Here is a 27,199-nt window from a genome sequence, read left to right on the forward strand (position 1 = left end):
TTGGAAAGAATCTAAATAGATTGAAGTGATAAACTTGTGATTTAATTGGGCATTATATTTTGATATTTTAAGCATATTGCTGAGAAGTTTATTTTTCAATCTAGTGAAGTGAACATTCATTTTGGCGATTAAGGGCTTTGATATGTAACTTTGAAATAGATCGTGGCATAAACACTTTAAATCCTTGAATCTAGCTTCATCTCGCTCCATCTTCTAAATCGTCTTGTGCATTTGCATATTAAGTTAGTCCTACATAATTAAAATTTACTTCCAAGTATAAGCTTGGTCGATAAAAAGATAGGTACCCATCCATCTTTGCTTGAGAAATCTACTTTTAATAGTATTTAAAATGGTGACCTTGCAGTCGTCAGAGCCACAGCTCTCCGTAGTGCCGGAGGCACCAGGTATGTTAGCTCTTCAGGAGAGGTATCATTAATCACACCTTAGTGTGCTTCACCTTATCTTCTCTCTGCCATTTACTATAGAATCAGGGTCAATATAGAAAGGATCGAAGGGTTAAAACTTAGATAGGCATTTAACTAAAATTAACCAAGATTCTTGCATCTCACATTAGTTTTAGGATCTGCATTTCATATAAGATAGTTATTCATCCAAGCAACAATTGTTCATCATTCACTTGGTCTTAAATTTCCTAGCAAGATAGTTGACTCCATAAGGCACTGGTATCAATTGTTCAAATCTAATCGAATCCTATTAGTCTTGCTAAATCTAAAACAAGTACTTGGCTGCTTGACTGTGTCTCCCGAACTAGTTGATTCCCAACTAGTTCTCCTTCAACCCATTTTCGTAGGGGCTACCCCCCTTAGCCTGTTGTTGGGAGACAACTAAAACGGAGAGATTAGGGATCAGGGTGACAGCCCCCGATCTAAGTCATTGTCGCGGTGCCTAGACATTCTGTGCGACAACAGGGGGTAAGCAAGAAGATGAAGAAAATACCTCAAATGCCTATTCTGCCCATTTCAAGAAGAAAGGGTGAAATAAGAAATTTAATAGGTCAAAAAAAATTCATGGGAAAATTAACCTTTCTAAAATAAAATGTTATCATTGTCACAAGATGGTACATTATAAGAACCAATACCCCGATAATCGTAAGAATAAGAAGAGAGAAAGAGATCAAGCCATTGTTGCCACTGATGAAGCTCCACCAAAGAAGAACAAAACTGAGGACTCTGAAGTCAAAGACTTATTCTATTAAGTCTTTGGGGATATTATCCCTTGTATATCCTTTTCTTATAGTATAGGTTATTGTTTTTAGGTCTTGTAAAGTTTCTCTTATGTTTGACCCTAGGATCAATCTTTCTTTTTTATTTTTAGGGTTTATGAATCTATTATGCTTTTGTTAGAAAGTCCTTGAGTTGTTTTGAGAAAGGAATCCTCACAAGACAAGATTGATGCAAGATCAAGAGGGAGATTTCTCCTTTTCACAAAATATTTTGAAGGAATGTCGATAAAAGAAAGGATTGTGGCTAGATTCATAGGGAGCTTTCAAAGGGAGACTTGTATAAAGCTTTGTTGCAAAGAAAGCCCTTCAAGAGGAAGCCTTACAAGGTTTGTAAAGGAAGTAACTAAAGGTATGTATAAGATTACAATATTTGTAGCAGGTCTTCATCGTATAAGAAGGCACGATCTTTTTGTCTTTAAATTTGCTTTATATTAATAACTCTCTCATGTCTAGGGTTTTTCTATATAATCATGAAGATTCTTATATTGTTAGGGTGCTTGATTTCTAAGATTAAATACAACCCTTGTAGTATTCTTTTGATATTTGTTCACTTTGGTAAAACCCTAGCCTTTTGATTAGGGTTTGTTGATGATATCTAGGGCATACAATAAAACCCTAGATTTTTAGGGTTTGATTTATCTAGGGTTTATGATAAAAACCCTAATAAAAGTTGAAATAAGATTCTATAACTTAAAAGGGAAACCCTAGATGTCTCCGCTATGGCTAAAACCTTAACATGGTCTAGTTAGATGTCTAAGTTTTGATAATAATATCCAAGGCTTGTGACAAAACCCTAACAAGGGTTGTTGTAAGAGTCTAGGGCATAAAAATGCAACCCTAGGTATAAATGCTTCCATACGATTGAAATTCTAACAAGGTTTAGGTTTTGAATATCGAAGGTTTAGTTTCTTGTTTAAAGTTTTGATAACCCTAAATGCTCTCATTGTGATATCATGCTCTTATATATATATATATATATATTTGTGTCCTTGGTTGTACTTGTTGATGAGATTTGCAAGTACATAATTTAAAAGAGGTATGCCTACCTCATACTCAATAATGACTTTATGATGATGTTGAGCATGATGGAAAGAGGGAGCTATAATAACCCTAATGACATTAAAGTTTACACTAATGATTGAAAGATGACCTTGTTTCCATATGAAGATAAGAGGAATTAAATTTTGGAAGGTTGCAATTCTATGATGATATGATGATGCAAAAGAAAGAGCCTGTGAAGCTGAAAAGTTGTTGATGAACTTATCTCCCTAAGTTTAGAGGGAGCTTCAATGAAGCAAAGTGTATATCCTCCATACTTGAGAAAGAGGACATGATCTTGCAAACTTGAAGACCATCGATAAGGAAAGAATGAGATTGGAGAATAGTTGAAGCACTATTGTTGGTTATTTATGTTTGATGAAGTCATGAACAAGGCTGAATTGTTTTTTAAAAGTGTTGAAATTGAGTTTGGTGTTTGCTTGAGAAGAAAGGAAAAGGAAGCTTCTGTCGAGATTTGCTTGGATATTATGATGAACTAAGCAACATCAGAATGGTTGAGGACCTCAAAGATTGTGCTAGCATATAGATAATAAGCACCAATATATTGGAAGTGATTGGGGTCGTGAGGCTATAGTGTGTTCTGATGGATGAACAAGTAGTTGATGTGTTGATCTCTCCCTGAGAAGTTTGAATATTTGATAAGCATATTTGGATTGATTTGGTTGAGAGGGAGAGATGAGTACCTTCGGTTATGTGACCATATAATGGTACTTGGGAGGACATCTTGGCTTGGTTACTATTGAGATCTCAGTTATAGTTTGGCCTTGATGATGTCTAGATCCCTTTGTGGGAGGGTATCTTGGTCTTGCGGAGCTCTGTTTTGTGTTGACCTTGATGATCCCTGGATCCCTGTAAGGGTTGGTGTCTTGTCATGGAGGCCTAGATGGTATCTACATCCTGTTGGATTGATACCAAAGCTGTAGCTTGATGATACCTATAGTGGCAAGTTTCCTAACACCTTAGTCCCTGTTGAGTTAGTAGATCCTTCAATTAGTGTCTCGGAAATATGAAAATGAGAGAGAGACTTGGAGAGTAAGAGCAAAACTTGAAGGTTGATTCAGTGTTTACATCTGTAGCTGCTACCAGTGACTTTCATGCTACAACTTGTTCAGATTTGGCTGAACTTACTCATTCCCATGATCTCTCCTTATACTTTGTGTCTCTGTTGAACAATCGATATCTGATAGAAAAATAATCTTGTTGGGTTTTAACCTTGTGGGTTTTTCCCTGGTCATTGGACCTAAATTCTTTGTGTCTTATCTTGTTGTTGACTAACTTCAATTGTGCATTTGGTTTATGTTCTATCTACAATTGCTTAACTAATATTGCTACATAAAGAAGTTTTGTCATAAGTGATTGTTATAGTATAGAACATTTGATTTTCAACATGGTATCAAAGCTTTGGTGAAGACAAATCCATGAAGTCAAGAGCTTCTCCTTCTCATTTTCTACAAAACTATCACTTGCTGCCCCAGCTCATTTTCTGCTGAAATTTCTCTTGTTGTCTCTTCTATTTGCAACTCATTTTCCGCTGAAAAATCATTTGTTGTCTCCTCTATTTGCAGCTCATTTTCTGTTGAAAAATCACTTGTTTTCCTTTCTATTTGTAGCTCACTTTCTAATGAAATATCTGTTGTTCTCCCTTCTAGTTGCAACTCATTTTCTGCTGAGATATTACTTGTTGTCCCTCCCTATTTGTTGCCAAAATATCTCATTTACTGTTGAAATATCTTTTCTTGTCTTTCTTATTTGCTGTTGAAATATTACATGTTACTCCTTCCTTCTACTTGTTGTTGAAATTTGTTGAGCAGATCAACATGTCTTCCTCTTACTTTAAGAATGAAGAGAAGTTGGTTGATGCTTCGAATTTCTTCCCTCAGAAGGCCAGATTGGATATCACCAAGAACATGATGCACTAGAGTATGTTGAAGGAGAGGTAGTAGAACCAGCAGATAACTCTAATGTTGCTATCAATACAAGAAAGAAGAAATCAAGGTTAAAAAGGTTATCTTGGATTTTCTTGGAGACCATCTCATCACCTATGTCTCCAACTTGAAGAAATCCAAAGAAATGTATGATAAGCTTATTGGAATGTATCAAGTGAATAACTTGAGCCAAATTCTTGCTTTGAAGAATTAGCTCAAGGATATGAAGATGAATAAAGGAAAGACCATTCAAGCATACTTTATGAGGATCTCTAAAATCAAAGATCAGTTGTCTACAATTGGTGAAATAGTATCTGATAAGGAGCTTGTGTTGATAACACTTGGAGGTCTTTCTCCATCTTGGGAACTTATATTACCACCATCAGCAACAACGACAAGATTCCTACATTTGATGAGCTCTTGGAAAAGTGTAGTCAAGAAGAGGCACGAATGATTTCCAAAGGAAGAATTCCTAAGCATGAGGAGGGAGAACCTATTGCTTTTGCTTTCCAAGGCAAGAAGCAGAAAGGAAAAAGAGGCCATCACTGTTCAAGAAAGTTTGCTCCCAAATCCAACAATTCCTTCAAATGGAACAGAGACTTGTCAAAATTCCAATGTTACAATTGCTATAAACATGGTCACTATGCCCGTCATTATCTAGAAAGCAGAAAAGCATCGAGATCCAACTACAAAAATCGTTCCAACAAATCTGATTATAGAAAGAAAAAAAAGAGAAGCTCTTTCTACTCGTAAAAAAAAGCTATCGTTCTTCAAAGAACCCAAGGTATGACAACAATGCAGCGAAAACACAATCTAAATACTTTCTTCTTCTATTTTTTCTAGTTCCTCTCCTACAGATTCTTGTGATGGTTGATTGATAGTGGTGCTTCAAGGCACTTTACTAGTTATAGAGAAGTGCTCTCAAATCTAGCTGAGAGGGAGACAAATTTGAAAACCATTCTTAGAGATAACTCTACATATCCTATAAAGGGATCTGGTTATGTTTCTTTCCATCTTGATCAAGGTAAGACTATTTCACTTCAAGAAGTTTTGTATGTACCTGGTTTGAAAAAGAATCTTGTATCCATATTTTCTTCAGAAGATAAGGGAATGAAAGTTGCTTTGATAAATGGTAAAGTTTTCATTTGGCTGATGAGATCTAGAATGAGAGATGTCTTCACTCTAGGATCAAGATGTGAAGGCCTGTACAAAGTCAATGGAAAACGAATTCATGCGTTGATCCATGACAACAATCATCAATGTGAACTTTGGCACCATAGGTTCGCTCATTTGCATTATAAAGCATTACCTCATGTGAGAAAGATGGTATCTGGAATGCCATAGATTAGAGCAGACCATAACGGAGTTTGCCAAAGATGCGCTAGTGGAAAGCAAGCCAAAGGACCATTTCCTTCAAGCAAAAGAAGAACCAGTTAGGTACTTCAGCTTATACATTCTGATTTATATGGACCTATGCCTCTAACTTCTCTTGGTGGCTACATGTATTATATAATCTTTGTAGATGATTTTTCTCGCAAGACAAGGATTTATTTTATGAAAAATAAAAGTCAAGCATTTAACATGTTTAAAGACTACAAAACTCTGGTAGAAAAACAAACTAGAAAACAAATCATAATCTTCAGATCTGACAATGAAGGAGAGTTCACTTCCAATGATTTCATTGACTTTTGCAAAGAAGCTGGAATCAGGAAAGAGACCACTGTACCATATAACCTAAAACAAAATGGTGTGGTCGAAAGAAATAATATAACTATCATGGAAGCAATCAAAGCTATGTTGCATCATCAAAAATAACCAAAGTTCCTAGGGGGAGACGCTGCTAACACAATTGTCTATGTCCGAAATAGATCTCCTCACCATGCCCTAAACAACAAGACTTCTGAAGAAGTCTTCACTGATGAAAAGCCCAACGTTGGTCACCTGAGGATCTTTGGTTGTCCTATCTACTTCCATGTGCCAAAAGAAAAGAGGAACAAGATGGAAGTTTCAGGTAAGAAAGGTACGTTTGTTGGTTATTATGAGAATTCTAAAGGTTACAAAATATACATACCTGGTCAAAGAAATATAGAGTTTACCAGGGATGTTGACACCTAATCATAGGGATTAGGTGAACAACTGTAAATAGTGTAAATAAATAATAGAGAAAATGGAGAGTCATCGGGAGATGAAACTCAACAGTCACTCCCTCATGTATATAATAATGAACAGCCTAAATGACTAATAATGATCTCATTTGAGGAGTTACCTCCTGGCCTGACATGGTATCAAAGCCATCGCCATTCTTTGGCTTCCCTCTCTGCCTTGTAACTCCCAGCCTGTCATATCTGCCATTATTCTATCTGTCCTCTGGCCAGATTACTTCTCTGCGTCAAATTAATTGGACGTCGTATTATTATGAGTGCACTTTGACATTCCTGTCACTGCATTCCACCTCCTCCCACTGTGCATACCATTCCAACGCTCGCTATACTTGGCTTGGCCCTCCGCCTTCCCTTTGTACATGCACACCCAAATTGGTGACGTCAAGCAGCAGCAAGCCCTAAATGGGACTGTGCGTAAACCAGGGTTTGGCTCACATTTGAGATCTATGGGGAACCTCAAAAACTCTAGGCTAACGGCCGCCCAAATCAACACATATGCTCTCATCTCTGCAGCTACAAAGAAGGCTTGGCGGAAAGCTTTGAGAGGGACTACGAAATGCTTGATGGGGAGGCACATAGTGCAGCCAACTCGCCTGCGCAAGGAGCTTTTGTGAGGAGAAGAGAGGATCTTTATTTTTCATAGCTCAATAAGGGGTTTTGTTTGAATGTGTTCAGTTTGGCCGACTCTGCTACCGACCGCAAGCAACACAAAAAGCCTGCATTGCCTTTTAGTTAGTGTTTCTGGTTCTCTCCTCTGTATATATAAATATACTTTCTTCACAGGAGTTCAGAGTTCGAATCCAATAAGGCTCTACAACAAAAGCTGCTTTCCATGTTTTGGTATGAAACTTTTTTCGTAAGGTTTTAAAACGTTCATCATTGCGTCATTGTACGCCCCTCCATACACTACGCAATCTCGCCTCCTCCCAATATACGCTGCTCCTTGCTCTAATACGCAACCAGCTGTCATATCCAGCTCTAATACGCAGCCAGCTCTAATATCCAACTCTAATACGCAGCCAGCTCTCAGCTCTAATACGCAGCTAGCTGTCATATACACTGTGGTATCGTTGAAAAAAGCGGGTATCTTGTGTTGTTAATACTTTACTGTCATGTGATGTTGAATAATATGGGTATCCAAACCATGGAAGATACCTCTGCTATAATTATACCTCTGCTGTAAATATCAGATTGAATTTTTTTTCACCAGAACTACATTCTTGCGACCAGAATTGCATTTTTTTTCCAACAGAACTATATTTTTTTTACAATACACAGATTTTTAAAAATGCATTCATTAATATCTATTGTGGGAATGGTTCTCACCGACAAGGAAAACTATCCAAAATGGTCGCGGAAAATCAAACACACTCTCATTTTTAATGAGCTGTGGAAAAGAGTGTGTTGGAGACGGAGACAAAGAACCAGGACAGCCTACCTTAGACAAGGAATTCGCCATTTGGGAAAATAAGAACATTAAGGCTTATGCATTGATTGCAACATTAGTAAATGAAGAGGTGAGTCGCCATATTTCGCCATTTTCAAATGCTTTCGAAGCCTTACAAAAACTGAAGGAAATCTATGATTCACACTCTGCACTTGAAGTTGTTCAACTCATGATTAAATTGTTCAGCCTTTAATTACAAAATGATGATCCTCTTGGTCTTGCATCAAAAGTAAAATCTATTATGCATGATATCAAAGTCACTAATGCTGAACTGGACATTCCTTTGATAGCTTTTGTCAGGGCACTTTGTCCCACTTACTCAAATTATCTTGAGTCACTGCAAGCAAATGGAAACCTCAAAGATATTACCTTTGACTCCCTTGTGAAAAAATTTGTTGAAAGAGAGAAAACTTTTGGGAAGAAGACAACTCCTCAGTCTTCTGAAGAGGCTATGTGTCTTGTACATAGAGAGAAGAATCTTGCTCAAGATTCTTCTCTCTATGTGCAAGAGGTGGTCGAAGAGGAAGATGAAGAAGAAATTTCAGAGGCAAGGGAAGTAGACACTCTCAAGGAGAAAAGTCAAATTTGCATTGCATACGTTGCAAAAGAGATGGATCACATGATGCATCAACATGCAAGTTGCCTTGGGACAAAATTGAGTAGGAAAGAAACCAACCCAAAGGTAAAACTAATGACAAAGAGAAAGGTAAAACACCTGAATCCGCTCACAATGTTGTGGCACACTGTAATATTGGAGTAAATGAAGACTTATTTAATGCTTCACTTGCTTCTTGGAAAAATGATTGGTTGCTTGATTCAGGGGCAACTTGCCACATGACCTTTAGAAGAGATTTTTTTGAAGAATTTACTGACAATGTTGATGGAGCAGTATACTTTGCAGACAAATCAAAACTCAAGCCATCATGGCTTGGCACAATCAGGCTTAAATTGCCTGGTCTTCCAGACTTTCTTCTGCATCATGTTTTATATCTCCCACAACTGAGGAGAAACTTGTCCTTGGTCCACATCTGCCAGCAAGGACACTCCATTCACATGTTTGATGGCAAGGTTGAGGTGAGAAAAGCATCAGACCACTCACTTGTCATGACGGGGATAGAAGAAGAAAGGCTTCTCAAGCTGCAGGGTACCTCTGCTCGTGCACAAAATTTCTCATACAATTCTCATTATGATGAAGGTACATTTCCATCAAGTTTATTATGGCATGCTAGATTTGGACATTTGAACTATGACAACCTCCGCTTGTTGAAGAAAAATGGTGTTACTGTTTTGCCTACAATTCCTAGGAAACTTAAGCAATGTGATGCTTGCATTCTAGAAAAGCATAGCAAACAGTGTTTTCATGATTCACATTCCAGAGCACATAGAAAACTTGAACTCATTCATTCCGATTTATGTGGTCCAATGCATGTTCTTTCTGCAAATGGAAATAAATATATGATGATATTTTCTGATGACTACACCAGAATGTGTTGGGTTTATTTATTGAAGAACAACTCGAATGTTTTTCAAACATTCAAGAACTTTCATACATGGATTGAAAATGATGCACAATCTCATATTGGCTCTATTCGCACTGATAATGGAAAAGAATACACTTCAAATGAATCTAAAAACTATCTTCGCCAACATGGGATCAAACATCAAACAACTGTGCCTTGTAATCCCCAACAAAACGGAGTAGCTGAAAGAATGAATAGGACAATCTTAAATATGGTGCACTCCATGATGTTTTTCAAAAATGTAAAATAGATGTTTTGGGTTGATGCAGTTCTATGTGTTGTATATGTAAAGAATAGATGTCCATCCAATGCTATTAGAAACAAGACTCCTTATGAAATGTGGTATGGACACATTCCTTCAGTAAAGCATCTCAGGGTCTTTGGTTCCACATGTTATGCCTTGATACCAAAGGTACATAGAAACAAACTTGGTGCAAAAATTCGTAAGTCTATCTTCTTGGGGTATTCAAACACCTCCAAAGCATATCGTCTCTATGATGAAGTCAATAAAAAGTTTGTTGTATCTAGAGATGTAATATTTCTTGAATCATCCAAAGTTGACAATGTTGTTGAGCGGAAACTTGATCGCTTGGATAGATTCGAAAATGCAAAATCATTTCAAGAATTTGATAATCAGATTCCACATCTTGAAGGGGGATTCCTATACTAGATCAACCTGTGGAATCTTCTTCTGAAGCACTCCCTCCCCCGCATGAAACTCCAACAACGGATGATACTTTGAGTGATGTGATTGACAGAATTGGGAGACTCATTCTTGATTCAGTCCCAACTCAATCAACTGAGCAGTCTACACCATCTCAAAAAGGTCCCCCAAAGTGGTTGACAAAGACACTTGAAAGTGTTCATCCTTATGAGGTTAAAAAGACAGGAACTAGAAATTCAACCCGACAAAATGGAGGTGATGTAGATGACTCTGATTCACCTGTTGATATGGATGTTTCTTATGATTGTGAATTGAATTTGTCTACAGATTTTGAACCACTTCCTTCAAAAACGCTGCTTCTCATGATGAATGGAAAGAAGCAATGCAAAAGGAGTATGATGCCTTGATAAAGAATGGCACTTGGAAGCTGGTTGATCCTCCATTGGGAACCAAACCAATTGGCTGCAAGTGGATCTACAAGAACAAGTATAAAGCTGATGGCTCACTTGACAAGCACAAAGGCAAGCTCGTGGCAAAAGGTTTTGCACAGAAGGAAGGGGTCTATTATGAGGAGACTTTTGCCCCCATAGCAAAATGGGCTACCATCCGGACACTTTTTTCCCTAGTAGCTCAGAACGGTTGGAAAGTCCATCAAATGGATGTAAAAACTGCTTTCTTGAATGGAGATCTAAAAGAGAATGTTTTATGTCCCAGCCTGAAGGATTTGTTATGAAAGGACATGAATATAAAGTATGCAAACTTGTGAAATCCTTGTATGGCCTCAAACAAGCACCACGAGCCTCGTATGAAAAACTAACTGAGCATCTTCTGAAACTCAATTTCAAACATTATGATCTTGATGATGCAACTTTGGTTGTCAAGAAAGTTGGCAAAACAGTTGTATATCTTGTGGTATATGTAGATTATCTTTTGATGACAAGGAACAATGAGAGCTACATTGCATCCATAAAGAAGGAATTGAGAAAAGGTTTTGAAATGACTGATTTGGGCTATGTTAATTACTATCTTGGTATTGAAGTAACTCAACATCCGAAGTCCATATTCCTTTCTCAAAGAAGTACATTGGAGATCTGTTGAATAGGTTTCGCATCTCTGAATGCAATCCTCTGACTACTCCAATGGAACAAAACTTAAAGCTCACATCCATTGAAGGAAAAGAATTTGAGGATGCAACAAAGTATAGACAGCTTGTAGGAAGTCTCAACTACCTGACTACTACCAGACCAGACATTTCATTTGTTGTTGGAAGCCTCTCCAGGTTTATGTGTTAAATTTTAGGTATGTTCTATGCTTAGAGCAATTTATTTCAATTTTCACCACATTAGCATTAAAGTATACTACAGATAGAACATAAACATAAATCGCAGAAGACAAGCCAAGACAAGAGGACACAAGATGTGGCGCTAGCCAGGGACAAACCCCAATGTGGGGAAACCCTTGATCAATTCTTCTTATATGTTCTTCAATAGTTTAGCAGAGAAAGAGAGAGAGAGATAGTACATTTACAACAAAAGTCAACACTTTGACTTTCTAATCTATATGAGATCAGTTGAAGACATGTTGCTTCCACTGATTCTCCAAGGTGACTCCTTCACCTATCATAGTGTTTCATCTCGTCCATTTGTTGCACCTCACCATGTTGCACCATGCTATACCATCACAGTGCTGGACCTTGATGACCATGCTATGCACTTCATGTTGCTGCCCTTATCACTGAGATGCTCCAATCATTGAGCTGTTCTTTATCACGGATCTACACCCTCATTGTTGATCTGCACTCAATGCCTGCTATGTTGCATTTCATCATCAGTTGCACCTGTCACTTGTTGTTACATCATGCAGCAATAAGTATATCAGCCTTAGCTGCTTGCTATGGCTTGCAGCCTAGCAAAGCAGCTACGCTATAGTTCCACCTTCTAGCAAACCTAAATTAAACTCAATTGTCATGTTGTCACCTACAGCAATCCGAGCTTATACGTTGTCCTTTCTGACCTTCTTCGTCGTCCTTCAAGCTTCGCTTACTCAAGATTATTCACTTGCCTAGTGTATCTCCTCAACGTTGTCTTGAGACAATGAGATCTGCTTCCAGGAATGGACTGCTCAGAATTCTTAGTTGCAAACCTGAAGATGATACTTTTCTTCCATGTGTGAATGACCATTTTTCTCTTCAAGATCTTCCTCTTCCTAGTTTTGTTGGGAGCCATCCAATGACTAAGCTCTTTAGGCCTAGAACCAAACTTTATCATCAAGAGATCTTAGGACTGTAATTCAGCCCTAATCCAGATCTGCACCTTCATATGTGAGAGGGGTTTAGAGCTCTTCTAGCCCTCCTAAACCCTCGTTTCAATGGTCAACCTTCTTCGCATGAATCTACCTTTCGACTGAACTCAAGCCCAAGCATTTTCTTTGATATTGAGGACAGACAAAGTGATGCCCTAACCTTGCATGTGAGACAATCCTTCCTGCGGTTATGGACCGACTTCTGCAACTATGGATAGACTTCTCTGCGGCTACTTTTGTCTCCTTTTCTTTGCCCCCAAGCACAGTCTCCTTTGCATCAATTGTAGACCAAATGATGAGCCTTCTTCTTGCTGCGTATAGACTTCTCCATGACAGCTTCTAGGGCTTCTTCCATAGCTGCGTTTAGATCTAGGGCATCATTCTTACATACGCCTGCGTATACTTCTTAGTGTCTCTCCTTCACCAAAAAACCCAGAGACATGGAGAGGAGGAGATCACATGAAGAGTATATGAGTCAATCAAATGACTTCAAGTCCTCTTCTATTTATACTAAAACGTAGAGGTTGAATGGACATGACTGTTGGGCTTTTGAGCCTACATAAGTTGCTGGCCGACTTAACAATTTGTCCATAATCAAAATAAATTCATATCTTCATAAATACTTATCGAAATCGGATGATCTTTAGATCAATCCTACACCTCTCAATGAGAGGGATCCAAGAAAAATATCAGCTGCCATAAATAAGATGACCCATGTGGAGTTTGGCCCTAGTTGCTAATTTTAACACTCCCTCTCAACTAAGGAGAACTCCATCTACTGATTCATATGTCTGACTGTACTATCTCTGCCATCAGTGCCCTGCACTGCTCTGCTCTGCTTTGCTCAGCTCTGCTCTGCTCAACTCTGCTCAGCTCTGCTCTACTCAACTCAGCTCAGCTCTGCTCTACTCAACTCAGCTCAGCTCAGCTCTACTCAACTCAGCTCAGCTCAGCTCTGCTCTACTGAACCATGAAGAAGAAGAATAAATCGAGAATGTCTCATACCATCCTCCACTGACCCGAGGTCAGTTTGGAGCAGTGTTGAAAATATCGGTATCGGCAAAATATCGGCGAGGGTCCAGAAAATATCTTATCGGCAATATCGGCAAAAATATCGGCAAATATCGGCAAGCATAAAAAATAATTTTTTCAAATTTTTAAATATAGCCGATATTTTGCCGATATTTTCAAAATATCGCGATATTTTGCCGATATTTTCCGATATTTGCCGATATTTTGAAAATATCGCGATATTTTCTCGGCGATATATCGTTTTGCCGAAAATATCGCGATATTTCCGAATATCGCCGATATTATCAACAGTGGTTTGGAGTGTGTACCACTTTCACTAGTCCCAGACCAGTGCTCTACTGACCCGAAGTTAGTTTCAGAGGATGTACCACTCTCACTGGTCCCAGACCAGTATCATTGATCCCAGATCAATGAAGGTCATCCTAGCATAAGGAGTACGGTAGATACAACGATGCGTCCATCGGTACTACTATGGTCCCTATCCTCATTTCCCTGCTCATTGATCAGATGAGAGGTACTTCCCATGAGTCCCAGACTGCATGGGTAGGATGCCTCGACAGGATAACTAATCATCCTGTCCACAGGAGAACGAATCATCTTGTCTAGTGGATGCCACGGAGAACTAATCATCCTAGCCTAAAGGAGAATGAATCATCTTGTTCCACAATCGCCATGGAGAACGAATCATCATGTTCCATAGTCGCCATGGAAAACAAATCATCCTGGCCCATAGGACAACGAATCATCTTGTTCCACAGTCGCCACGGAGAACAAATCATCCTGGCCCACAAGAGAACTAATCATCCTGTTCATAGCGCACCACCGGGGGAGGGTGAGTCGCCCTATGGTCGTATGTTGCTCCAATAAGTACCCCAAGCCCCCTAGATCTCCCAGAGCTCAATGTTTGCAAAGGTCCCTCAACGACTCCAAGTTGTTCGGGAAAGTCACAGATTTTACCTTTCCCCGGGGCTTTGACAAAATGTCTGCGACCTGTACATCAGTCTCAATGTGATGGAGCCTCCCCACTCATCGACTTACCATATCCCATATAAGGCAATATCTGATGTCTATCTGCTGGAGCAATTATCAAATACGGGATTCCTCAATAATCGAATCCCACCTCTGGTTGTCACAGAGAATCACAGTGGTATTTATCATGTGTACAAACAGCTCACTTAAGAGCTTTTGCAATCATGCAGCTTCACACGAGATCATACTCGTAGCTGTGTATTCATTCTCGACGGTGCTTATAGCAACTGATTTCTGCTTCCTGCTCATCCATGATATCGAAGCAGAATCCAAAGAGAATTAGCACTTGAGAAGTGCTCTAGTGATCCTCCACACTGCCTGCCCAGTCAGCATTCGAATAATCATGCAGCTTCATATTTCCGGCAGTGTATCTCAATCCATGAGAGATTGTGCCCCACAGATATCTCAGAAGATTCTTGGCATCAATCCAGTGAGGCTCAACCAAATATGAGCTCACCATGCTAACTGCAAAACATATGTCCGGACGGAAGTTCACCAAGAACATCAACGTGAATGAGTTTATGAAACTCAGAGGCATTTCCCAAATCTGGTCCGACATCACTACCATATAACTTCTGAAAGTTAAGATCCTCGAGGTAGTCACAGGCTTGCAGTTTATCATTCCAGATTCGGAATCCAACTCCCTCTTACTTCTGCAAATGAGAGGGTCTACACCTGTCAAAAATAGGTCGTCCTCATAAGGTGCCGGTATGAGAGGTCTATCATCCACAACCTTCAAACAATGGTTTGGATTGGCTTCACTCTTAGTGAATCTCAGCTTCATCTGACAACTATCAATCCTCTCATAATATGCCTGGGGGGTTTTGATTCAAGCCATAGAGGGCTTTCTTCCGCCTGTATACATGAGATTCCCGATCATGAATCTCAAACTCCTCTATGGACCTGCCACATGAGGGGAATGGTCCCCTTGTAAGATTTTCCTTTGGTACATCTTAGACAAGTACTTTCATGCTCTTTTTGAATTCAGGCATCCCTGTCACCATCTGACTCACAGACCTCGGTGCTATGTCTCAATGGACATGGTCCCCAGTAGACTTCCTGCAACTTGATACAACCCTGAACTCAAAAACATCTTTGAAAATTCTATCTTCAAACACGTACCTTTCCATCGATGAGTGCCACCCTGTAACCTTCGACTTCCATTGCTGAAATGGACACCAAGTTCTTCTTGCAATCAGGTACATAAAAGAGATTCTATATATGAATCGAGTTACCCTCATTCAATTGAGGTGTAACATTCCCTACACCCTTTCCGGGATAGGTGGCATCGGCTCCAAGTATAATCCCACAATTGTTTCCATCTCTACCAAATTAGAGAGTGCACCCATCTATCCGATGAAGTGCCTTGAAGCACTACAATCAATAAGCCAGATTCCCAAAGAATCTGAAGGAGAGGGCCAATACAAGATAACGCTTCTTTATCTTATTAGAAACAACATTTGATTCTTCATACCTGGGGTTCCTTGCTTTCTTTGAAGAGTCGACCATTTCCTTGATGACCTGCATTACCTGTCATTCCTCTGATCATTGAAGATGTCCCTGGAATGATTGTTATCTTCATCAAGAGATGTGTCTCTGCCATTCGGACACTCCTTCGCATAATGGCCGAACTTATTGCAACCACGGCATCCGCCTTTCCTTCCACCCTTGGATCCGAACTTCCCAATGAAGTGATCTTTAGGTAGGCCATCAGAAACTTTTGTTGCACCATTCTGATAATATTCTCTGCTTCGACTTCACCCTCAGCGAATTTGAAGAGGGATGAGGAATCCACTGATCCTTTTGTCCTTTCCCAACTGTCTTCGATGATTGCTCTTTCACTCTACTTGGGCATTGTCTTCACCTTAGCTCCGATACCATGTTAATTTTTAGGTATGTTCTATGCTTAGAGCAATTTATTTCAATTTTCACCACATCAGCGTTAAAGTAAATTGCAGATAGAACATAAACATAAATGGCAGAAGACAAGCCAAGACAAGAGGACACAAGATGTGGCGCTAGCCAAGGACAAACCCCAATGTGGGGAAACCCTTGATCAATTCTTCTTATATGTTCTTCAATAGTTCAACAGAGAGAGAGAGATAGTACATTTACAACAAAAGTCAACACTTTGACTTTCTATATCTATATGAGATCAGTTGAAGACATGTTGCTTCAACTGATTCTCCAAGGTGACTCCTCCACCTATCATAGTGCTGCATCTCGTCCATTTATTGCACCTCACCGTGCTACACCATGTTGTACCATCACAGTGCTGGACCTTGATGACCATGCTATGCACTTCATGTTGTTGCTCCTGTCACTGAGCTGCTCCAATCATTGAGCTATTCTTTATCACGAATCTACACCCTCATTGCTGATCTGCACTCAATGCCTGCTATGCTGCATTTCATCATCAGTTGCACCTATCACTTGTTGTTACATCATGCGGCAATAAGTATATCAGCCTTAGCTGCTTGCTATGGCTTGCAGCCTAGCAAAGCAGCTAGGCTATAGTTCCACCTTCCAGCATACCAAAATTAAACTCTATTGTCATGTTGTCACCTATAGAAATCCGAGCTTATACGCTGTCCTTTCTGACCTTCTTTGTCGTCCTTCAAGCTTCCCTTGCTCAAGATTATTCACTTGCCTAGTGTATCTCCTCAACGCTGTCTTGAGACAATGAAATCTGCTTCCAGGAATGGACTGCTCAGAATTCTTAGTTGCAAACCTGAAGATGATACTTTTCTTCCATGTGTGAATGACCATTTTTCTCTTCAAGATCTTCCCCTTCCTAGCTATGTTGGGAGCCATCCAATGACTGAGCCAGTGAGCTCTTTAGGCCTAGAACCAACCTTTATCATCAAGAGATCTTAGGACTGTAATTCAGCCCTAATCTAGATCTGCACCTTCATATGTGAGACGGGTTTAGGGCTCTTCTAGCCCTCCTAAACCCTCGTTCAATGCTCCACCTTCTTCGCATGAATCTACCTTGCGACCGAACTCAAGACCGGGCATTTTCTTTGATATTGAGGACAGACAAAGTGATGCCCTAACCTTGCATGTGAGACAATCCTTCCTACGGTTATGGACAGACTTCTGCAGCTATGGATAGACTTCTCTGCGGCTACCTTTGTCTCCTTTGCTTTGCCCCCAAGCATAGTCTCCTTTATCAATTGTAGACCGAATGATGAGCCTTCTTCTTACTGCATATAGACTTCTCCATTACAGCTTCTAGGGCTTCTTCCATAGCTGTGTTTAGATCTAGGGCATCATTCTTACATACGCCTGCGTATACTTCTTAGTGTCTCTCCTTCACCAAAAAACCTGGAGACGTGGAGAGGAGGAGATCACATGAAGAGTATATGAGTCAATCAAATGACTTCAAGTCCTCTTCTATTTATACTAAGACGTAGAGGTTGAATGGACATGACTGTTGGGCTTCTGAGCCTACACAAGTTGCTGGCCGACTTGACAATTTGTCCATAATCAAAATAAATTCATATCTTCATAAATACTTATCGGAATCAGATGATCTTTAGATCAATCCTACACCTCTCGATGAGAGGGACCCAAGAAAAATATCAGCTGCCATAAATAAGATGACCCATATGGAGTTTGGCCCTAGTTGCCAATTTTAACATTATGCAAAAGCCTTGTGATGGACATTGGTCTGCTGCAAAAAGAGTTCTAAAGTACTTGAAGGGAACTCAAGACTTTGGACTCAAGTATACACAGATGGGCGACTTCAGCTTGATTGGATATTCTGATTCAGACTTCGATGGAGACAAAGAAACTGGGGTATCTACTTTGGGTTATGCTATGAGTCTTGGATCAGGAGCTGTCCCCTGGAGATCACGCAAACAATCAATTCCAGCAAATTCCACAACAAAGGCAGAATATGTGGTAGCAGCTGAGGCAACAAAAGAAATTGTGTGGCTCAAGAAAATTCTGGAAGATTTGCAGGTAAAACAAGTACATTCGACTCCACTCATGATTGACAATACCTCGGCAATAAAGTTGGCCAAGAACCCAAAGTTCCATGATTGAACGAAGCACATCAATACAAAATATCATCTAATTCGACATCATGTTGAGGCCAAAACAATCCATCTTCGCCATTGTTCCACTAATGAGTAGATTGCAAACATCTTCACCAAAGTGCTTGGAAGAGAAAAGCTTGAAAGATTCAGAACGATGCTTGGACTCACCAACATCCTTTCAGATTAAGGGGGGAATGTTGACACTTAATCATAGGGATTGGATGAACAACTGTAAATAGTGTAAATAAATAATAGAGAAAATGGAGAGTCATCGAGAGATGAAACTCAACAGTCACTCCCTCATGTATATAATAATGAACAACCTAAATGAATAATAATGATCTCATTTGAGGAGTTACCTCCTGGCCTGACAAGGGATGTAACATTTGATGAAGATGTAGCTCTTGCAAAGGAAAGAAACACTCCTCTTCCTCCTGTTAATGTTGATAGACAAGATGATGTACAAGAATATCCTGAGGCTGAAACTTATCTTACTGATGAACCCAAGGAGTATATGGACCCCTTGGATCCTCCTCCATGTGATCCCCCTGCAAGAAAGAAGTCATTATGGCTTCAGGACACTCTTCAATATGTTGATAAACATGTTGCCCCCAAAGGAAGCTTTAGAGAGAGCAAGAAACCATGTCGGTTCGGGGGATATGTTGTAGCCATGAGCAACATTATTCAAGTTGAACCATGCACGTTTGAAGAAACAGCGAAAGATCAAGTGTGGAAAGATGCAATTGTTGAAGAATATGAGTCCATCATTGTTAAAATTGGCAACTAGGGCCAAATTCCACCTTAGGACAGCTCATATGATGGAGATAATTATTGCATTGGATTCCTCTTCTCGAGAGGTCCAATTTTGATATAAAGATCATCTCATTCTGACAAGCAGAAATGGAATTTTGAATTTATTCTCTCTCATGCACAAATTGTCAAGATCGGCCTCAGTCAAATGTAGGCTCATGAAGCCTAATAGATGTGTCTCCTCACCCTCCACGAACTGTATAAATAGGAGTGACCTCTCTCTCATTTGAACATCACTCATCTCATCACATATCTCTCTCTCTCCTCTCTAGATTGGTTCGTACAGCTTGGAGGCAGCCATCTTCTTCTTCACTCGTGTGAAAGGAGGACGAATTTCAACGCTGTTTTGGAGGCCAAAAATTTCAGAAAACAGGACAGCATTGACCAGCGTTGACTTGGGTGATTTTGACCAACGTTGACTTCGTTCTAGTGGGCAGAATTTCAATTTTTGAAGGCCACATTGATTGGCACAGTTTTCGAGGTGATTAGCACTGTTTGACTGGTTTGACTTCAGCATTGACTTCAGCGTTTGACCGCATAAATTACGGCAATGTTTGACTAGGTTGACCGAATTGTTTTTGGGTTGACTTTGACTCTCTTGGAAGGCCGAATTCTTCTACTGTTGACAGAGCTGCTTGGAGGACATTTTGGAGTTGCTTTGACCACCGTTGACTTTCTGGTTAGGGATGCAGTTGACTGTTGTTGACTGTTGATTTGATAGGACTGTTTTGGCAAGTTAATTTGATATTTGTACTCTCTCTCTCTGCTGAACTATTGAAGAATAATAAGAATTTGATCGAAGGGTTTCCCCACATTGGGGTTTATCCCTGGCATCCGCCACATCTTGTGTCATCTTGTCTTGGCTTGTCCTCTGCACATGTTTTTATGTTCTATCTGCATTTACTATCAATGTGTTTAAGTTAATGTGATTGCTACTAAATATAATTGGAAATCGTCATTGCGCTGATAAAGAACATTGAAGTAAATTGTGCTAAAGCATAGAACATACCGTTGTTATCTAAAATTAACAATCATTCATAATGATGTTAGGGAAGCAGTTCCCAGACCCCAAGGTAAGTTTGTTGTGTTTACTAAATGGTTGTATGAAATTAAGCATGGCATTGATGGCTATATTGAAAAATATAAAGCTAGATTTGTGGCTAGACGTTTCTCTCAAAAAGAGGAAGTAGACTATTATGATATTTTTGCCCCTGTTGCCCGATATACTGCCATCCAATCTATTGTGACTCTAGCTGCTAGCCAGGGATGGACCCTTCAACAAATGGATGTGAAAGTTGTTTTCCTACATGACTTCCTCAAGAAAGAACTATTTGTGGAGCATGACTTTGAAGTGCATGACAGGAAAACTCATGTGTAGACTAAAGAAAGCTCTCTATGGATTAAAGCAAGCCCCAAGAGCTTGGTATGCCTGCATTGATAGCTTCTTGATGAAGCTTGGTTTTACCAGAAGCAATGTTGATCCAAATCTCTACTTCAAGATGGTCCAAGGTATGCCTTTGATTTCGGTATTATATGTTGATGACTTATTCTTGACAGGTGGAGAACCTCTTATCCTCCATTGTAAGAGGGAGTTAGCTTTTGAATTTGAAATGAAAGATCTGTTGAGAAAGCTATGGCATTCAATAAATAATAATTTCTCTTCTTGATAATTGCTTGTGATGCTCTTTTTCTTCTTAATCTTATAATCAATTCTTCATTAACTTATTAATTTGTTCTTTCATCAAGACAATTACCAATATGAAATAACAAAAGAGACAAGTGACACAGTATATAGGCTTCTCCAGCCAGGGCCAAAACCTCTCACCTCTTGAGAGGAAAACCCGATCAAAATTCTTCTTCTAGATCTTCAATTGATAAGTACCAAGACCATTACACAGACCCTTGACTCTAGTATCCTTCCAAGAACCTTGTCACCAACCTTGATACTCTGCCTCTTCCTTCGTTCTGCCTTTCTCACACTGCTTTCCTCGGCTTCTTCTAGAGAAACTCGGTCTCTATCCTTCTTACTGCTTCTCCTCAGCTTCCCTAGAGAATCTTGGTCTCTAGGTCTTTACTTCGACCTCCCAGAAGGGTCTTTCTCTAGCTGCCCTAACTTCGCACTTCCAGAAGATTCTGCTACCCAGACTTCGCACTGCCCCAGAAGACTCTGTTGCGCAGAAGAAATTTTCGTTGCCCCAGAAGATTTATCTGCCCAAAAGAAATTTTTGTTGTCCCAAAAGATTGTGCTGCCCAAAAGAAACTTTGTTATCCCAAAAGAATCTGCTACCCAAAAGAAACTTCAATGTCCCAGAAGAAACCCTTCTTGTCTTCGTATAGCCCAGAAGAAACTTTGCTTTTCTTTCTTTCGTACTCCTCTTTCAGCTCCTTCTTCACTCTTCCTTTTTACCCTATCTTCGCACTTCTTCTTATCTCAAGTAAGTCGAGTTTCTTGTCTTCAAATGGAGGACGAGTTAGGCTATATATACACCTCCTTCGCTGCCCTTTAGGTCGACTTGACAACTAGAGTTAGGCCGACTTGATCTAGCAGCTTCCTTATCGTTTGTAGGCCGACTTGAAGAGGTTTGGTGACAAGTTCTTGGAGGATACTTTACATAGATAATATTGACCTTAACATGACTTCATTTACATGACAATGACTCTTACATTTTATGACTAGATGACAAATAAATCCTAAAGACTCTCAATTGGAGTCTTGACTCAAAAACAAAAACCCTTACTCATGAAACCCATGAAGCAAGTTAATAAAATAATTTCATTTTTCTTTATTTACATCTTATTTCATAAAATCATATTTACATGTCATTATGAAGACCGAACCTAGTTACACTTTTCAACAAAATCTTCATTTGATGCACTACTTTTTGGGTCTAAAAGTATGGCAGAGACCTAGTGAGATTTTCCTTTCTCAAGGAAAATATGTTGTCAAGCTACTTGAAAAAATTGTTATGACAAAATGTAAGTCTATGAATACTCCAATGGAAATGAATTTCAAGAAACTATGTGGTGAAGCTGCAGGACCTAATTTGGCTAATCCTTTTTAGTATTGACAATTGATTGGAGCACTGATGTTCTTAGTGAACACTAGACCGGACATACGTTTTGTGATCAATACTCTAAGCCAATATATGATTAAACCATCACATGCACACTTGATCGCTGCAAAGCATGTATTGAGATACTTGCATGGGACAATCAATCTTAGATTGAAATATACTACCAGAGACGTAAGACTACATAGGTACTATGATGGTAATTGGGCTAGTAACTCTACTCATGGAAAAAACACATTTGGGCATTGCTTCAGCTTGGGATCTGCCATGATATCTTGGATGAGCAAAAAGCAAAAGTTTGTAGCCCATAGCACAGCTAAAGTCGAGTACAATGCTGCTAGCATGGCTAGCTGTGAGCTTAGTCACCGCATTCGGCGAATTTAATCGAAAAAATTCGAAATTCGGCGTATTTAATGGACAGTCGAATTTATTCGTTTCAATTCGGCGTATTTAATGGCGTATTCGAATTTGAATGCGTATTCGAATTTTTGTCGAATAAATTCGACATTAAAATCGATTAAATTCGTTTTAATGCGTTCAAATTCGTTTTTCGGGCATGCGTGTTGGTAACTTAGGCTTTAGATTAGGTTTTATTGTTGTTTTCATTGCCGCCGCACGACAGAGACAGAGAGACTACACTGTAAGTCTGTAACACGACGCGTCGACACCTTGACGGGCTCGGGCTAGGGTTTCATTGCCGCCGCAGGCCCGCACACGCTGTAACTTGTAAGTTTTTCATGAAATACATATATTAGCTACCCATTATAAATGATCAAGGCTCTTAGTATGAGTTTGTTTCAATATGAGGATCGAGGCTCTTGCTACGAGTTTGTTTTTTATCGAGATTTATCAAATGCACCCTTCCGAGGAAAAAACAAAGATGCAAATGTATTGTCGTCTTGCTATATAGAGTATACACAGTGAAGCACGAACCTTATTACACTCTTAAAGGTTTGCAGATATTGACGAGTCATACGCTGAAATGAGTCAATCTCATAGAAGTTTATACGGATATACCCACTGGAACAGCATCCTAAATAGCTTTGATGAAATAGATATACGGTATACCCATTACCCACTGGAACAGCATCATTCGGGAGCTTTGAAGAAATAGATATACCCATTAGAACATTATTATTCAAGCTCATGCTTTTAAAGTTTTACCTTAATAAAATAGATACACGGGTGTATGCAAGAGATGATTTTTGCTCAGTTTCTTTGTTTTCCATAAGTATTTGCTCATATTGAATCAAAACAAATCTTTGCACTTAAAATTTTAACTTGTAGACCCTATTCGTGTGGAATTTTATGATCTGTAATTCATATCACAGCATTCAAGTTCATCTACGCGGAGGGAAAAGAAGACTGATAAATTTAATAACTTTTGAGCCCAGAAAACTTTATAATTCAGTTTTGAGAACTTGAGGTAAGGTTCACCGAGGAAAAGGGTTGAATGTGCTAGTAATTGAAGTAACATTTATCTGGAAAAATATTCAGCAGATTAAACGTGGAAGTAGCTGGAAACTAGCATCCCATATCATACAATGATACACCCACAGTCCACTAGAACAGTATTAAATCAGGCTCATTCTATTCACTCAATAGACAGAAAGGTAGTTTATTCTAGGCTCAATTCCAGGCTCATTCTAGGCTCAAATTTCAATGTATTCTATTACTAATTTACTATACAGAAAGCCTGAAAGGTAAGCCAGAAACAAGCTGAACAGAAAGGTAGTGTCCAGTTCCACTGTCTTTCATTGTTATTTCAACAGTCATAACAAGATCAAACCTCTGTAATTTTATGTCAAGCCACTGTTCTGTAATAAATTATAATGATATCAGCCACTGTAATTATGTTCTAACTTCTCACTGTGTTGAAGGCTGAAGCCTGATTTGACTGTGTTGAATATGACTAACGAAAATGTAATTTCAACACGAATTGCAGGCATTTCAGACATTGAACAGACTTCTAAATTCCAATGGCACCCCCAAAGTCAACTGCTGTAGCTTGGACTTTTATCCAAAAAGATGGTTCTAATCTTTCATGTCAGCTGTGTGGACATAATTTCAAAGGCACTTTGACTAGAGCAGTGGATCACCTTCTCGGTATTACCAATGGAAGTGGAGGTGGTGTTGAAGCCTGCAGTAAGATCACTGATGAACAAAAAGCCAAAGTGGATAAAGACCATTCCAGTTCACAGATGCAAAGGCAGAAAATGGTGAATAAGAGGCAGCGAATTGAGAGGGAGATTGCCATGTCTTCCTCCACCATTAATTCAGTTTCAAACATTGGTGGATCTAGTTCTACAGCTCCTCAAGCAAAAACAGGTGTGCCGAAAACATTAAATCAATTCTGGAAACCTGTTGAGAAACAGGAAGTTGATGACGCTGTTGCTGAGTATTTTTATGCATGTGCAATTCCCTTTAATGTGGCGAGGAGTCCATTTTTTACAAATGTAATTAAAAAGGCCATTGATTTTGGGAAGGGCTATGTTCCTCCTGGATCTAAAGCTTTAAGGACAACTTTGCTAAAGAGAGCGAAAGACAGAGTGACAGAAAAGTTGGCTGATATTAGAGAGTCCTGGAAGCTTACAGGATGCACAATTTTGAGTGATGGTTGGTCAGATTTGTGTCATCGCCCATTGATCAATGTGCTTGTTTATTGTCCTCAAGGGGTAGTTTTCTTGAAGGCAGTGAATGCAATGGATCAAGTGAAGACATCAGAATTCATTTTTGGAATTTTGGATGAAGCGATTCAAGAAGTTGGGGTGGAAAATGTTGTCCATGTTGTTACAGATAATGCATCAAATTGTGTTGGTGCAGGGAAGCTGATTATGGAAAAATATGGGCAGATTTATTGGACCCCTTGTGCAGCTCATTGCTTGGATTTAATGTTGCATGACTTAGCCAAATTTCCTTGGGTCAATGAAACAATCCGAAGAGCCAAATCAATTTCAAACTTCATCATCAACCATCGTCTCACTTTGAGCATATACAGGAAGAATGCATCAAAAGAGTTGTTGAGGCCTTGTGATACAAGGTTTGCCACTTTTTATATTACTCTGAAAAGAGTTGTTGAGGAAAAAGCAAGCCTAAGAGCTGTTTTTTGCAGCACTGAGTGGGAGAGATCTACTCTCTCAAAAGAAACTAAGGGGAAAAATGTTGAACAAATAGTGCTCAGTAATGGCTTTTGGGAAAATGCAAACAAGGTTTTAAAAATTTGTGGCCCAATTGTTAATGTGCTCCGCATGGTTGATGGTGACAAACCTTGTATGGGTTTTGTTTATGAAAGCCTTGATCGTTGCAAAGAGGCCATTGCAACTACTTTTGATAATGTGGAAGCTGATTACAAGGAGATATGGGATTTAATTGATAATAGATGGAAGAAGATGCATAGTCCATTACACGCAGCAGCATGCTATTTGGACCCTAGATTGTTTGGGTTGCCAAGACATAGGGACGAAGAAATCATGAATGGACTTATCCAATCTATTGAGAAGCTAAATCCAGATCTAGAGATTGCAGGTTTGATCAGAAGTCAGTTGAGAGCATACAGGTAAATGTCTATTGAATTATATTCCTTTGCATGCAATTATATGAATCTTGTTGTTAATGTCTTGCAATTATATGAATCTTGTTGTATATGAACTGATTGAGACTCTCAACTTGAATGCATACAGGTTAGAAGAAGGATTATTTGGAACAGTATCAGCAAAGTATGATAGGAGCAAAAGTGATCCAACACTATGGTGGGAATGGTATGGTTCAGGGGCACCAGAATTGCAAAATTTTGCAATGCGTATCTTAAGCCAAGGAGCAAGTGCATCAGCATGTGAAAGGAATTGGAGTTCCTTTGACCACATTCATTCCAAAAAAAGAAATAGACTGTCATCTCAAAAATTAGAAGATCTTGTTTATGTTCGTAGTAATTTGCAGTTGGCATTGAAGAATGTGGCTAAAGAGTCATCCAATTCTTCTACTCCGTGGATCGATCCTGTTCCAAATGCAACAATGGGTGATACTGATTTGTACATTGATAGTGACAGGGAATTCGCTGATGAATCTGGTGCTGAAGCATCTAGCGGATCCATATCTCATACTGCTCTTGATGACATAGAACTTTTTGATATAACAAGTGGGCAACAGGAACGTCAAGAATAAAACTTGTGTTCCTGTTTTAGAGTTCTAGTTTAGTTTTTGCATGAACAATTTGCTAGAGCCTAAAACTGCCAAGCTAGCTGCTACTTTAAAGTTTAAAGTTTAAACTCTCTTTTTATCTAATGTGGAAGCTGTTCACTCTTATTTGATGACTGTTTACTCAGTACTGTTCTATTCGCTTTGATGGTTACATGGTACATCATATTTTGGTTGGTGATCAAATGGTATCTTTTAGAAATTTTCATTATTTCTTTGTCAATATGGTTGACTCATTAGAAATTTTCATGTGCTACATAAGTTATAACTTGCTGATTTTTCCTATACATTTCAAGCTTTTCATCGAATTATGCTTTGACTCCATTATTAATATAATTTCTAACAATAAGATAGTCTTTATAATTGTATAAATCTGCCCTCTATCTTTAATATACATTTTTTTTTTCGAATTTCTATATGTCGAATTTTATGTCGAATTTTATCGACAAAATTTGAGTTGCCGAACTTTATTCGAATTTCAAGGTCCTCGAACTCGAACTCGAATTCGAACCTGGTGACTAAGGCTGTGAGGCAATATGGCTAAGAAAGCTCTTTGGAGCGTTGTTTGAGCATGTATTGGATACAACAGTAATTTACTGTCACAATAAGAATGGGATTTGACTTGCTGAAAATCTCGCATTACATGAAAAGTCAAGGACATTGAGATCAAATATCACTATATCCGGGATATGATACAAA

The 27,199-nt window shown here is 39.1% G+C and overlaps 2 protein-coding genes across 3 annotated transcripts in view; one reads left to right on the forward strand and one right to left on the reverse strand.

The window, feature by feature from the left end:
- LOC149229136 (uncharacterized) overlaps positions 1-27,199 on the reverse strand; it is a 144,285-nt gene that overhangs the window by 49,169 nt on the left and 67,917 nt on the right. The window lies entirely within an intron of this gene.
- On the forward strand, positions 24,286-26,467 carry LOC149229137 (uncharacterized). The gene is made up of 3 exons (XM_089376872.1): positions 24,286-25,123; positions 25,616-25,862; positions 25,987-26,467. Exons 1-3 carry the CDS (start codon positions 24,286-24,288, stop codon positions 26,465-26,467), a joined length of 1,566 nt encoding a protein of 521 aa, XP_089232998.1.

The sequence above is a fragment of the Pinus tabuliformis genome, chromosome J (genome assembly GCF_031772625.1).
Source record: "Pinus tabuliformis cultivar Carrire ecotype Pingquan chromosome J, CPIR1, whole genome shotgun sequence".
NCBI lineage: Eukaryota > Viridiplantae > Streptophyta > Pinopsida > Pinales > Pinaceae > Pinus > Pinus tabuliformis.